Genomic DNA, 16177 nt, shown 5'->3' with positions numbered 1-16177 from the left:
TTTAAATTTTCATCAGTTAATGTCCTGCTGTGTGTAGGCTCTAGAAACATGTCCTAATGCAGCTGTGAAGAAATACCGGACTGTGGGCCCTGGACTCTGCCTCTGGTCCTGCCAGGGTACGTCTTTCTCTCCACTCCAGTCTCATCGTCAGCATGAGGGCTGAGCTGTTTCTGGGGCCGGCACTACACTGTCACCCTAACTCCTGAGACCAGAGCTTCTCAACCTCAGCACCACTGGCACTATAGACTGGATACATCTTTGTTATGGGAACTGCCTTGTGTTATGCACTGCAGGACGTTGAGCAGAATCCCTGCCCTCTGCATACAGATGCCTGGGAAATAAAATTGCCCCCTCTGAGAACCACTGCCTTAAAGCATGATATCTTAATCTTTCTTGAGAAAAAGAATTTGGGAATGACAACATCAGGCATCAAATATTTGATGTTTCCTCCCAAGGAAGTTAGGTCTGAAATAGTGTCGACTTGGGTTTCTTTGCTATGTGGGATCAAAGATGGCTTCATTTCCTTTATGCTGAGGTGCCTGGAAATTACCTTTTAGCAAAAGTAGTCCCAAGTTACGATGCTCAGGTAGAGAAGACACTGACATGGATTGAAGCTACCAGGAGGATAATAAAAACTATAAGCACAAGACTAGTGGGAAGCATCTTTCAAGCTTCTGTGCTCCACGTAAGGAGAAATGAGGCCGCTGGCATGAAACAGAGGAGGAGCCGCATCTTAAGGCACAGAATGATTTCTTCTTCTCTGAGGACAATTTTTAAACATTTTATTTGCATTGTTTTGAATTAGGGTAAAGATACACTTTCTAACATTCCCTTCACGTTCTTCACCCTTAGCACCACCTGATATTATGTAGTTTACATATGTGTCTGCCTGACTCCTGAAATGACACTTCCTCCCCGGCCCCCAGATAAAAGCTCCATGGATCCTGTATGTCTTTTTCACTCCTGTGTCCTCATGTGCCTGCTACAGACTTAAGCACTCAACAACTATTGGCTGAACTAACAAGATGGAGTAAGTAATGGGAAATAGTTGCTCAATTCTGAAATGGATAAATAATGCCATTGTTCATCTCTGATAATGAGATGGATCTTCATAAAGAAAGGGGTTGCGGCCAGGTGTGGTGGCTCACGCCTGTAATCCCAGCACCTTGGGAGGCCGAGGTGGATGCATCACTTCAGGTCAGGAGTTCAAGACCAACCTGGCAGAAACTTTATGTGATTATTCCTTTGAGACCAAAATCCTTTGATTTGAAATGTCAATTATTTAACTGTACAGTTTGACCAAAGAAACTTATCCAAGAAACCCACAATTCCATCTGTGGTCATTAGTTCTATTGTCTTGGAGAAAAAATGGAGACAGAGCTCTGCTTAACAGGAGCTAGAATAACTAGGGAACCTAACAGCAAATATACTGTTTAGGTTAGCTTGATGTTTCCCCAAGTGCACTGGGTAGACCACTGGTAATTTGAAGATGATATTTAACTGGCACATGAACAATTTTTTATAGTTTTACTACATTTTAATGCATATTCAAAAATAACTTCAAAATTCAGCAAGTTTTCATAGACATTATTGCTTAGAGCAATAATTGCTTCTTTAACAGAGATAACTTAAAGTATTAAGTAAATAACATACCCACATGTGGCATCTTGATGCATAGGGCAAAAAGCATTAAGATGGTTCTCAAATGACTGAAGTTTGGAACAAATAGATTAATTATAATAATGGCGATTACAGTTTGATGAGTTTGGAAAAAAGCTATTAACAGCCATCAATTAGTATACCTGTTCCTTCCGTATCCTCAATCCCACTTTTCCCTCCAACGAATTGTGCCCCACTGACTTCAAGTGTCTTCAAGAGGTATGTAAATAGACTAATAATATTGTGTTGGGCTGTAAGTCTACCTATTCCTGCAAGGAGTACATAAATCACCTTCATAAGAAGTTATGATTTTGGTTTAAGGACATGGGGAAACCCCATCTCTACTGAAAATACAACAATTAGCCCGGTGTGGTGGCATGCACCTGTAATCTCAGCTACTCGGGAGGTTGAGGCAGAAGAATTGCTTGAACCAGGGAGGTGGAGGTTGCAGTGAGCCAAGATCACACCACTGCACTCCAGTCTGGGGCAACAGAGTGAGACTCCATCTCAAAAAAAAAAAAAAAAAAAGGAAGGGGTTGGGCTATATTATTTATCTTAGACTCTTTCTTTCTTCCCTATTTACTCTCGGTGAGCCATTTTCATTTGTTTACTCAGCAAAAGTGCACTAATGCCTGCTATCAGCCAGGCACTCTTCCAGCAGCTAAGAAAACCAAGATAAAGACACCATGGGCTCTGCCTCCAGGGAGCTCCCTTTTGGGCCATATACATAGCTATCTCATTTCCTAACTCATCGGCCCTAGTCCGCCCAGTTATTTTAACAAGGGGAGGACTTTTGAGTAAGTTTTCAATATGTTCAGTGTGTGTGTGTGTGTGTGTGTGTGTGTAAGGAGGGTTCCTTCAGGCAAATATGTCCAACTAGAGTATTCGCATTTGTGGTTTACACATCATGTAGAAAAAGCAAGGCTAGATATCTGGCCTTTCATGTATGATGGAGCCAAGAAGCCTCAATCATGCTGCATTAATACCCCATTGCACACAATATACACACAGAAGGCAACCAGATCTCTGTGGCCACAGACAGAACTGGGCCACTCTTTCCCAGGTGCTGCAGGTACAAACCTCTCATTCCCAATAGGAATGAGATATCCATTCACTCATACCTCACACGGAAAAATAATTCACCTATTTCTGGGCTGAAATAGCCATGGACTAATCCCAAGATGCTCAATGGTAGAGGCTGTTGAATTTGCCTCTGGCAGAAACTGAAGGAAACTGAAGGCAGACTGTGTCTGTCACCACTGGAAACAAAGGTCGCAGATGCCACTGAGCAATTCTTTCTGCATACACAGACCAAAGATCAACAAGCTGACACTAAGGAGACTTGAAAGTTGCTCTCTGTGGTTCTTAGTACAGCCAAATCCATTTCCCTCACATTTAGAAGTATGGAAGCAGTTATTTCAGCAGAACTTATGTCGGTGCTTCTGGTTGGGCATGAATTCCTAACTATGCATTCCTATACATCATTCTGTACTCACCGACTAATCAGCCAACACTCAAAACACCAAAACAAACAAACAAACAAACAAAAAACATATTTATGCAACAAAACATTATGTGATTATTCCTTTGAGACCAAAATCCTTTGATTTGAAATGTCAGTTATTTAACTCTACAGTTTGACCAAAGAAACTTGCCCAATAATCCCACAATTCTGTTTGTGGTCACCAGTTCTATTGCCTTGGAGAAAAAATGGAGACAGAGCTCTGCTTCATAGAAGCTAGAATAACTAGAAAACCTAACAGCAAACATACTGTTTAGGTTAGCTCAATGTTTACCCAAGTGCACTGGGTAGACCACTGGTAATATGAAGATGATATTTAACTGGCACACGAACAATTTTTGATAGTTTTACTACATTTTAATGCACATTTGAAAATATGCTTAACTAGAAAATTCAACAAGTTTTCATAGACGTTATTGCTTAGGGCAATAATTGCTTCTTTAACACAGAGATAATTTAAATAAAAGTATTAAGTAAAAAATATACCCACATGTGGCATCTTGATACATATGGCAAAAAGCATTAAGATGGTTCTCAAATGACTGAAGTTTGGAACAAATAGATTAATTATAATAACGGCGATTACAGTTTGGTGAGTTTGGGAAAAAAAGCTATTAACAGCCATCAATTAGTATACCTGTTCCTTCCATATCCTCAATCCCACTTTTCCCTCCAATGAATTGTGCCCCACTGACTTCAAGTGTCTTCAAGAGGTATGTAAATAGACTAATAACATTGTGTTGGGCTGTAAAAGTAAGTCTACTTATTCTTGCAAGGAGTACATAAATCACCTTCATAAGAAGCTATGATTTTGATTTAAGGATGTTTTCTCTGTTAATGAATAATGCTAAATGTCCAGAAAACATCAGATCCAAGGGGAAAAGATTCTGGATTATTGCACTGTGGTTCGTGCCCTCCTGTGGCTTCAGAGTTTCGCTACATTTAAGAATCTAAAACCAGATTCCTAAGTTACAGACTATAAAATACGGCAGATAATGACAAACCAGCTATGTGTGAAAAGGAAGCACCACAAGAAAGTGAGATCATTTGACATGACCTAATCCCTTTGTTGAGTGGAATGGGATACCAATACGGCCAACGAGGCATTGGGTCAATGATTAGGAATAATCAGATGTCCAATTCATAAAGCATATGATTTGCAGGGGTTTTGGTTAAAATGTTAACAAATCACGTGAGACATTTGCATTTTAAGTTTTATTTTTATCAAAACAAAATAATTTAACCATATAAAGAAAGAAAGTTCAACAAACAACCAAGAAGCCAATCATTTCCCTGATTGTGAACAACCAATTGAGTAGTAAATCCTGAACAGCTGACCGCATATACAAGACATTCCGTCATCCTCTAGTGCTCCAAGTGGCAGAGGCTGATGCTTTTCCCTGGTTCCTATTCTTCCAGTGGTGAAGTAATGTGCTCAACTGTTCCTATACTTCTTCAGACCAAATTATGTATATTCCTACATAAGTGCAAAGCATGGACGAAAAGAATCATACAGGGTAGAAATCCAGCACATAAGATTTTCTGGGTTCTGACCCTTATATTTAATGGGTTCTGAAAAATAAGGACAATAAATTGTGCTTAAATATTGAGAAATGTAGTGTTTCAAAAGCCAAAGTGCCTCCCTACATGAACTATGGGAAGAACAACTGAAGTGAGGAAAAATACACAAGCCCAGCTTGCTGCAGTAGTAGAAATATGATCACCCATAGAGCCAGGCAGGTCATATTCTCCTCACCATATTAAATTATGTCTGGGGAGTTGAGCAGCAGCACATTCCGATAATGATGACAGTTTCCATAACTATAAAGATCTGCTGCACCAGGCAAATTTTGTGCAAAATGCAAATTTCTGTGCTGGGGAAAAAAATGAATAATGTGATCATTCTAAGTAATGAATGTAAATGCAAGGAAATACTTTTTGGCATGAGACTGCAAATTGTTTATCTTTCATGCCAAGAACTGTGGTCACAGTGCACTTCTGCAAGGTTCCTCTTCCGGTCTCAGCTTTAGAAGAGTGATTTCAGGAAGAAAAAGTCTGTCTTGCCCTAGGTTACCCACCATGCTATTGGCAGTGTTTCCATTAAAATTCAGAGACACCCTCCTCCATCTTTTTTTTTTAATCACTTGGCAAATGAACCATAGGTTCTCCTGGTTACTGTGAGATGTGAACCAAAGGGGTTATTAGCTTTGTCTCAAATCGCAAGGGTTAAGCCTAACAGGAGAGATGAGCTGTTTTTCAATGTGTTTTACAAGAAGGAGGATTCCAGTTGTCCACCAAAAATCACATGACTTTGAGTCACTTAACAATGTAGGTTGCCAAGGAGGGAAGGATTGAAACCTCTTCCCTCCATACATCTTTAACGACAAGATCTAGCTGGGTGTAGGTACAGGTGGAGAGAGAAACCTGGTGAGTCTTGAACATCATGGGGAAATGTCACTTTTGAGATTGGCAAAAAAAATTCAGTGCCCTTCCCTTAGTTCATGACAGCATCCCTCTAACTATTCTCTGTGGAAGAAACTGAGGCATCAGTTGGTTAAGACCCTTACCTAAAGATATAATAAAATTAACACTGGGAAAATTAGCATTGGGGAAAGAAGGAAATCCCTGATCTTTAAACTCTGGTTTGCTTTGTTCTAAAATAAATTTGTTTTTCCTTAACCATCATGCAGTACACACTTGCAGAGTATAAAACTGTGGTAGTTATCAATTGATAATACTGACATTTTATTTTTAGTAACCCAAACTGGGTTCTAGGTTGTTAATGTTACCCTTAAAATGTATTCTTATAATTGTATTTCACTTTAAGAAAACCCAAAGGAAAATTAAGATTTATAAAATCAGAGATTGTTCATTGCTTTATAAAAAGATTCTTCATTTAAAAAAAATCTTTACCTTAGGATGCTTTTTAAGAGCCAGCTCCCTTAGGGTCATTCAAAATACATTTTTAATTTTAAAAAAATCCATTGACATACAGCTTTTTCACAAATTCATGTTGATATAAAGTAAGGTACACTTGTAAACATTGCCAGCCACTAGGCAAAGACCAGGGAAGCAAGGTGGCTTGGCTACCTGCTTTACCTTTGTAAGAGATACAGGGAGTTAGGGACGAAATCAATATTCCGCCATATTTGACCTAGGTTGGGATGTGACAGCTGGCAACGGTGGCTCCTAGAGGGACAGAGCTTCCACCATCATCCTGAAGTTGGTGCTGTTTGGAGCTATGACTTACTGATTTACAGCCAGTGACCCCATTGATTCCACAGTAGCCACCCAGAAAGGAGGCACCCTGACCAGTGCCTCCTAAGACAAAGGTGCCAGTTCAGCCTACAGATAGGTTTTCTCCATTCCTACTGGAGACTTCTGGTTTTGCTTTTAATTTTTTGAACTATGAGCCACATGTATAGGCTGGATGATTGCACCCTAAAATCTGGAACTCTGGGGAAAAAATTAGATGGAGCTTCTTCAGGCTCAGGTTCTTCACAGCAATAATTGGTGGAAGGTGCTTGTGTGTCAGTTCCTCACTGTCCCCACCCAAACTTCTTGCATGCAAGGCCTCCGTGGCAATGGTTCCCCATGGGGAATATCTTCAAGCCATTGAGTCCATGCATTTTAAGGAGAGAGCAGCTTCTCTATCAACCATTCTCAGAAAAATTGGAACCTGGAGATACATTCATCTTGTTCAACTCTCTTATTCTCACTTAGGGAAACTAAGGTACAGAAAGACTCTTAACCAAGATCTCCCAGCTAAAGTCAGGACTTCAATCTCCATCCAAGGCTCAGACCATTTGCCTACACTGCCTCTCTCATTACAGTGGCATGAATCCTTCAAAAAGGGAGATAATCACCACATCACTTTTGTTGGGTTTAAAAAGTACACTAAGTGAATGTCCAACATCCTTTTCACCTCCCTTCTTATGTTTTTCTTGGCTGGGCCTGAAATCCTTGGATATTTATGAGTGCATATGAAATGGTCACAAATATATGCTAAGTAACCAGGGAAGCTGGTCTGGCATTGAAGTTTTCTATGAAAAACACCAAAATTGGAAAATTCACATGAAGATACTTGAAATTTGACCATACTTAGTCACAGGCACAGACTGACTGAAGTGTATTCACATGTGTGAGATGCTCTGCATTGCTGCTGTGTCTCTGAAGTACAAGATGTCACATGAACATCATTACATCAAAGTTACACCAAAAGAGCTCAGCTACAAATTTCAAATTGTACAAAATCATACCAAAAGCAAGTATAAAATTTTATTGAAATGCAGCAATGTAAACCTCTTTAAGTTTCTCCTCTCCCGTGGAAGGAGGGGGAGAGGAAGGCAGTGGAACTGAGGCTTTGCCCCCTGGGCTGGCTGACGTAGATCTGTTTTCTTCTGCACAGGGGCGCACCGGCTTGGAATACTGGGGAATTTTATCTGTGCAGTTCTGACGTGCACAATACAGAGGCTGATTTAATTTGACAGCAAAGTAACACTAAGCCCCGAAAATAAAATTACCGAGATGTAAAACAGCGTCAAAACTCCAATTAGTTTTGTATCCTTGAAGCTTCTGAAGGAAATCTAAAAGGCTCCCGTCACGACGAGCAGGCATCAGTTGAAGCTGTACAGATTACTAAAATGTAACCCTCTAATTGAAATTGCTCAGAGCACAATATGACAAGAAGAATCAGAGGAAAATAAGTGAATTTTTCCCTCTCAAAAAATGACTCATTACAGAGAGACAGTTCTATTAACTTTTAACACCGTTCCTTTGCAAGAACTAGAAAAACCGACAGTCTCAGAGATCTCCACAGCAAACGCACCAGGCACAAGAGCATGTGCTTGCATCATCTGACCATAAATAAGTATTGACCATTTGTGCAACATTTAAAAGTAATCAGCATATCACCGGATCATAGGCATTTTGAAGTGTATTTACAACTCCACTAAGGACGTGAATTACTCTGAACAAGCTTCAGTTTTTTAATGTATCTGAATTTTGTCTCCAAAATGAACAGAAGTATCTTTGTGCCCAGTTCACACCCCCCGTCTCTTTGTCAAGCTACTCCAATTATCCCAAGTGTGCTCTCCACCTTGGAAGCAAACCCTCAGTTTACTAATGGAGAAAGCCAGTTGCCTCGACTGTGTGGGGTCCACTTGTGGAGAAATGTGTTGATGGTGGCTTTCTTGGTTAGTGCCATTTGATTGCAGAGAGGCAGTGGGGGACAGGTGCAGAAGACGAGGCTGGGAGTCAAGGCCCAGTCACTGTGCACGTTGACCATTTGCAGAGTTTGCTTCCTTGCCATGTCTGCCCTGCCTGGCACCATTTGAAGATGAGCAGAGCACTCCCAAGGGGAGCTGGAGAACGCTGCGGCTGAGTTGGGGGTCAGAAGTTGGTTGGAGTTGGCTTGTAAATAACTCAAAATGGCTTTCCTAATCTGTAGGTGTTTCACAGATAGAGTTTAGTTCTTCCGCCAGCCTGACAACATTTACTTGTGAAGCGTCAACAGTCTTTTTGACCAAAGACACCATGTTTCTCTGGAAGCTTCATATTTCTATAACTAATCGGTCTTCATCGTCGCTGCTGGTGTCACTGAACTCTACTCGAGTTTGCTTTCTCATTCCTTCCAGACTCCTCTTCTTGAGGGATTTAGAAGGGGCTTCAGGAATTTCTATGGGCTGCTCTGGCTTAGAAGGAACCACAGAATCTTTCCGAGTGATTAATCCAGATACCTGACGTTTCCTACCGTCACTTCCTAAAGAGGGGCAGGGGACAGTCATTTCCCCACACCCATACTGGCCTCTGGAAGGAAAAAACATCTTGTGTCTCCCTTCCTTGTGGTGTGAACTAGCTGAACTTGGTCCTGAAGCTGGTGTTTCAAGATGAGTTTTTTCAGTTGACTCCAGTGGAACCGAATCTGAAATTCTTTGTCCAGATGAAGGTCTCCCTGGCAAGAGGGTCTGTGCTCTGCCCTCTTCTGTGACTTTGCTGTCTGGGGAGCTTGATGTCAGAGTCCTCCCTGCAGTCTGGCTGTGGTCTCGTGGTTCAGCACTGTGAATTTCCTGGGCTATGTGATCTGTTCTCACTGGCAGAGAAATACAAACGGCAGCCACAGAGGTAGCAATGTCATGGTGGGGAAAAGTTCCTTTGGACCCAAAGGAAGAAGGCCTTTGAGCATCTGAGAAGATGCATGGTTTGGGATCTGTTGAGACTGAATCCTGGGAGGCCAGCAGCTGAGTCTCCAGCAACCCAAGGTCAAGACCTTTGCCAGGGGGTAGAGGCACGTCATTAACCACTGCCAGGCAGGTGTCAGATTGCAGAGATAATCCTGATGTGGCAGCAGTGCTGTGAGTAGTACAGTCACCATGCTCACCAGCAGATGGAGAAATATCCTGCAACAAAGTGCAAAGGAAAAAAATGGGGGGGGGAAGGTTAATTGGTACAAAGAAAAATGTGGTCAGAAACGTGGTCCTCAATGAAAACAGGTCTTGAGGTCTTAATGATTCTTTACCAAGCGTGAACTTCAATATGACGCCCTCAATAAGTTTCCATTAATAACTAATTGGTGCATTAACTCGAATAAAGCTCCTGATTGATACAAAATAGGTTGCTGACATCCTGTGCTTTTATCTGGCTTTGTGAAAAACAAAACCACTCAATTATCTAACCAGTTCTCAGCTTCCTTTTTTAAGTCACTACCGCTCATGAAGCGGATGTACTATTTTATAGGACCGTGTGTTGAAGGGTTTTTTGTTTTTTTTGTTTTTTCCAGGTGAGTGTTTTTCCAAGTGTGGTCTGGATACATATTTTAGTGGTTTTCAACACCCAGCCCCACAATCTGTCTGGGGGGGCTTCATGTTGCAGTGGCGTCTGTCAGCCATCTCTCTATTCAGGTGTGCAGTAATAACATACTTGGGTTTTTTTTTAAAGAAACCATCAGAAATCATCCCAATGTTTGCACTACCAAAGCTACTCATTCGATACAGAATGTTTTGAGTTATTTGTTTGTCTTAATGGGCTTTCTGTGCCACGAATCTTCATAAGGTGATCCGAGCAAGTTCTGCCACACTGAACAAGAGCAGCAAGAACAAGCAGGGCTATACATCTAGACCAGGAATAGGTAGAGGCAGCTCAAAATCATCATGCCCACCTTCACAGTTCGTTTGTCCATTTCCCTGACAATTCTTGAACTTGTACCAAGAGAGAGGGTTCCTAAGGTTTGTCTGCAGTCACCTTCCTTCTTCTCTTCCTTCCCACAACAAGGAGGTGATTCTGAGGTGGCACAAGATGGCTCCTCTTGCAGATTCAGACCTGCAAGGGGAGAGGCACATTTACATACGACTGGAATTATAAAATTAGCAAAGAGTAATTTCCTGGGAGGTTGTCCATGACTTCTTGATCGCCTCTGAGCTCATTAACCCTCATCTCACAGGGTGTGTGCAAGAACTCAATTTATCTCCAACCAATTCACATTTGGTCAAATAAAATATATCCACTCTATGAAGGAAGGAAATGGCAAAACCAATTCTCAAAGTAGAAAAATCCCTGAATGATACATATCATAAAATATATCTATATTTCATGTTGCTTCTTCTCATCAGAGTTGTATTCCTGGTCATGTCTGTTTAGGTAAATTTTAGATCAGCTTGAATTCTCTGACATACTACCAAGTAGTCAGAATAGACGTTTCACTCGATGCATGGTGGGAACCCAGAAATATAAACCATGTCTTAATTCCCACTAGAGTGCTGGGCAGCAAGGGATGAGGTTGGCTTTTGTGATGCTGTTGTTTTGTTGTGGTGGTTATTGTTGTGATTGCGGAAGGAAAGAAGGGCCCTGACAATATCCACAAAACAGCACTTCTCATACCTGTCTTTCCTTCATCCTTCACCCGCACTGATGACCTGGCATACCAGTCAAAAGGATCACAAAATTTCAGAGAGGGCAGGTTCCATCATGATATGAGATCAGAGAAATATCTTAAAACGACTGTGTCACTAGAGAAGAAGCACTAGACCCACTTTTAAATTTGCTTTTATTTTGATGAAAGGTACACATGTGCAGTCTGAAAAGTCAAGCCTAACTGTGTATTAAGAAAAACTGCAACCCCTGCCAACCCATCCATCTTTTCCCATTCGGGAGTCTTTTGACTTTTAGCTCCTTCATGTCTGATAACATTGTTATAGAACTACATCTTGTGGAAGTAGTAGCTGTGACTTCTCATGGGGAGAGAGGAGGGTTTCCCTCTTCTTCCAGCTCTCCTCCTCTTCAAACTTCATGACCCCCCACACAAGCACACATTCTACCTCTCTATCTTCTCAACAGTTCTCTAACCCCTATGGCCTGTTTTCATTTAGGCGAATATTCCATGTTTATATTAGTATGTTTAGGAGAATACCTGTCAGCACTGAATCTTGTAGTATACTACTATTATGTTGCCTTTCTTGCAAAAACGGCTTTCCCTGGAATTAATGACGATTTTGCTTTTTAAAAATTTTGCTGAGTTTTCTATGGACTCATTTCTAAAATCATTTTCCAACCACCTCTCCAATTGTCTGAGGTTTCATTTCATTCTGTGAGAAATGTTTCCTTGAAACTTTCTGATTTGCTCCAAGTGGACCATGTTTCTCTGCAGCATGGCTGTGCCCCTGGGGTCTCCCTTCATCCCCGCTGTGCTGATTCTCTTCGCCTCTTTCCTGGTTCCTGAACCTCTACAACTTCTTTTTTCTTGGTTTACACTCCTGCTTTCCTAACACAAAACTTCTAGTAGTTTCATGAGAAAGGGTACATGAAGTATAACTCTTTAGATGTAATTGGCAGCTTGGCTGGGTATGACATTCAAAATCAGAAATCATTTCCCTTTGGGGTTGCAGACATGGCTCTATTGTGTTCCAGTTGTTGAAAAGTCTGGAGACAATATGATTTATGATTCATGGTCCTTTGGATGAAATCTTTTTGTATGTCGTTCTCTGGAATCCCCGAGGCTCTTCTTTATTTCTGGTGTCACCACAGCCTGGGTCGATCTTCATTCATTGCCTGGGCACTCAATCAATTCTTTTAATCTGAATCATGTCCTCAGGTTTTAGAAAAATGTGGTTCTGTTTTTCTTTATTTCCTTTTCCTTCCTCATGTACAATGCATTGTTTTGAAATATATACACATTGTAGGTTGGCTAAATTAGCTTATTATTAATAACGTATGTATTAGCCCATAGGCTTATCTTTTTTTGGCAAGAACACTTATACTCTCAGCAATTTTTAAGAATACAAAACATTGTCATTAACTATAGTTACCATGTTGTACAATATAACTCTTGAACTTACCTGTTATTTCTGATTTTTTTTCCCTTCTGTTTTGTCTTCTCTCTCTTTCTAGAACTGCCCTTATTGGGTTATTGGATCTCCTGGTATAATCTTCTATTTTTCTTATCTTTTCGCTCTGATGTTCTATTTCTTGGTCTTTTTGCTTCACTTTTGGGGGAATTTCCTCAACTTTATATTCCAATGAGTTTCTATTTCTGCTATTATGCTTTTAATTTCTAAGAGTTCTTTCCCATGTCCTTTTTTTATAGCATCCTGTTCTTACTTCATAGCTCTAACATCCTCTCTTTTACCCCCGCAATGTTAATAATGGGTGTTGTTGTTGTCGTTGTTGAAGTTTGCCTCCCCGTACATAGTCCCTCTTCCAAGTTCCTTTGTTTCCATTGATTTGTTTTTATTTCTCTCTTTAGGTTGGTGGCTTTCCTGAGAAATACAGCAATCTTAGCTGCTTATGTTTAGGAAATGGGCACAAAAAAGCTGACTTGGTGTTCTTTACAAGTGCAATCTGTCAACCATGGGCCCTACCGTTAGGTTATGTGGTTGCCCTGTTTCAGTGGGAACCCTGAAGTAGTTATCTGCAGGTCTCCACGTGTACTGGTCAGCTTCTACAAGAAGAGTCCTCGGGTCTCCTGACTGGAAAATAGAAGCCAGGCTGCCGGCATTCTGGAGTCAAAATTAGAGAAGAGATTCTGGGGGCTCATATGCAGTATTCACATTAGCTCAAACCCCATTTTCAATCTAGTCCCCTCACTCCCCTGCTGAACTAATTAGGCCAAGTGTCCCCCAGCATTTTGTATGCTGTCCAGAGACTAAGCCCCTAGTCTTCTCCAAGGGTGAGGGAAGTTACCAAGCTCTGAGAAGTAGAAACGGAGTGGGAATGAAGTCTGATTGCTTCTTAGTCTTTCAATCAATCTTGTTTTCAGCCACACCTGGTACCATGAATGTCTGAGTTGTGCGGAGTCTTCTCACTGTTAAATCAGGATTCCATTCCTTGGGGTCAGCTACATCAGTTCCCACTCAGACTCTGCACTCCAGTTTTCAAACTGGTGGCATCATTTCTTCTCCAAGTCGTTTCTCCTTGTGAGCTTATACATTAAAAACAGCTTTAATTACTAACCTCTTGTGGGTTTTTAGAGAAAAGCTGAGGTAAATAAATGTGTTCCATCCTCCATCTTAAACCAAAAGAACAGTTCCACTTCTTATATCTCAAGGGGTAAGTTACTAGATTACCAAGTGTGCTAATCCTGAGCAAATCAACTTTGAAAATCCGTAGAGAAGTGCACAGTTTGGGAAAGATAGCAATGCTTTTTTCTTCCACACAATCTTTCTTGACCCTCCCGTGTACTCAGGTAATCTAATGGCACAGAACCAGGCTTTTGGTACTCCATTCACCTGTTCAACAACCACATCCTGGGCCCCTTCAATGACCCAGGCACCATGCTCCACCTTGAAGAGTCTGAGAAGAACAAAACAAAGGTGACGCTGGCCCTCAAGAGCTTCTACTGTAATGGGGAAAGAGAAGCAAAGACAAGGAAGCAGACGCCTATTGTGATGGGGTCGCAAAGGAAATAAATCGAGGACGGGGATATTACCGAGAGTGAAAATGAGAGTATTACAGGCAGTAACAATTAACAGGAGGCTATTCCAGACACTAATGAGAAATGGAGGGGAGCATACTACAGACTCATGATAAGCAGGGGGTAGTAAAGAGAGTAATGAGGGGGCTTAATCCAAAGAGTAGCCAGGGACGACTGTTTTATATAGTCAAGGAAGACTTCTCAGAAAGGCAACATCAGAAATGAGACCTTCAGAGTGAGAAAGAACAAGTCCACAAAGGATGTTCTAGACAAAAGAAGGAACAATACAGAGACCTTAAAGGGGAAAGCAGCTTGCGGGAGCAAGAGACCCATGGGGGGCCAATGTGGAAGGACAGTCGTGAATGCAGGGGCAGGGGCAAGATGATGGTGGGGAAGTCAACAGGGACTCAGATCTTGTGGGGTACAAGTGACTGTGGTAAAAAGTTTAAATTTTGAAGCCAAACTCGGGAGAGAGGTGAGGAGAGGTGGGAAAAACAGTTACAAGCTTACTAGGATAATCCAGGGGCCAGATGAGATGGCTTGACTAGGGCACCAGAAATAGAAAGGGAAAAAAGGGGTGGATTCAGGATATGTTTTCATTCTCACCCATGAAAAATTATCAAAAATTAATGGTGACGATACGCATTTCCTTAGCCTCATCGTTCACCAAGCACAAGTGCTCACTCTAAGTGAATTAAGCTCTGTCCCCACAGTGACAAAACAACCATGCAATTCATTCAATTCAATGAAGAAGTAAAACCAATTAGTGTAGAGAAAATAATCAGATTGGCCAAATGTCTTCCCAACAGGTTGTTTTGGTTTTTAAGCTTAAGTAGAAAGGTCATGTGCACATTTGACCAATAACTTCTGACTCATCTATGAAAGTAAAGGAAGAAAATCCACTGATCTAATTTGTTTTTGACCCTGCAGTCTACAGAGAAAAGTGAATTATCTTTAATAATTGTGAAAAATGCTCAAATAATGTCACTGAAGTGTGTTAAACTGATTTGGATTATTGAGGAAGGACACTAACTTGCTTTTAAATGAATGGCCCTTTTCAAAAAGGAAGTAGTTCCCTGGCCAAATTTTAAATCACAGAATGTGATTCCATTGAGGCTTCAGCATCACACTGTATGAATCACTTCCTACATCCTCAGAAATTACAAACTCCACTGTCTTAATGCCATCTTCAGAAATTCGATCGCTCTTACACAATTATGGGACTTTTATTAGAGAGACCATCTCTCATCACAGCTCTCTGTGCCGTGCTGTTCTTTCCCTGATTAAAGGCTGTGTTTTTAATAACTTCCCTCAGAAATAATTGCCAGACTGCATTTAGAGGAAGAGGCCACTTAAAGTGTTACAGCAATTTTAAATGTGGCCATCTTGAAAAGGCTACAGGAAACTGTAAAATACTTAGAAAGAAAATGAAATAAATAAACAACATGATGAAACTTACAACATAACTGTAGACATCTTTAATGCCAAATCTTCTTCCAGCTGCCTAATGTCTAGGCCTTATTAAAATGCTATAAACGCACTGCTCAAATATCATTAACTAAAAATGTAAGTAATTTGATATATTTCTTTTGGTTTGTCCCAATACACCAAAACTCCATGAATGTGGATTCCAAAGACTGAATTATTATTTAAAAAAAGGGTTAAAAATGAGTCTATAAAATCAACCTTCTAAGCAAGCTGCAAATATAAACAAGAATATAGGAGTAATTTCCTAGACTATTAATTAATCTGTGATTAAATTGTTTAGAAGCATCCCTGGAATTAACAGATCCACAATGTGCTAGCAATTACTTAAAGAAAGCTGGGCAGATCTCTAAAAGTAATAACTTTGTGGACAGTTATTTATTCAAATATTTTTAAGCCTGTTTTCGAGCCTATGTTATTGAGCCTAAATATTTACTGAGCACCAAGCACAACCAACAACCGTGCCAAGAACTATGCTAAACACAGGGCATTTGTTCTGTGGAAAACGAGGCAGACACACCCACATGATAATTATAGTTCAATGGGGGAGAAATTCAGTAAGCAAATAATTATATAAAAAATTCACCAAGCAAATATAGTAAATAGCA

The 16177-nt window shown here is 40.7% G+C and overlaps 1 protein-coding gene across 3 annotated transcripts in view; it reads right to left on the bottom strand.

Moving 5' to 3' along the window:
* Window positions 1-4381: 4381 nt before the first annotated feature.
* The window catches only part of ZNF831 (zinc finger protein 831), a 135723-nt gene continuing 123927 nt past the window's right edge, over window positions 4382-16177 (bottom strand). For all 3 annotated transcript variants that reach the window (XM_054674870.2, XM_003317033.5, XM_063802687.1), the window contains 2 exons: window positions 10338-10498; window positions 4382-9579 (listed from right to left, as the gene is read on the bottom strand). In XM_054674870.2, the coding sequence (XP_054530845.1) occupies window positions 8734-9579; window positions 10338-10498 (1007 nt within the window). In that variant the 3' untranslated portion in view covers window positions 4382-8733. The remainder of the gene's footprint in view (window positions 9580-10337; window positions 10499-16177) is intronic.

The sequence above is a fragment of the Pan troglodytes genome, chromosome 21 (assembly GCF_028858775.2).
Source record: "Pan troglodytes isolate AG18354 chromosome 21, NHGRI_mPanTro3-v2.0_pri, whole genome shotgun sequence".
NCBI classification, from domain to species: Eukaryota; Metazoa; Chordata; class Mammalia; order Primates; family Hominidae; genus Pan; species Pan troglodytes.
Note: the sequence above shows the minus strand (reverse complement) of the source record. Positions and strands in the feature narration are given on the sequence as shown.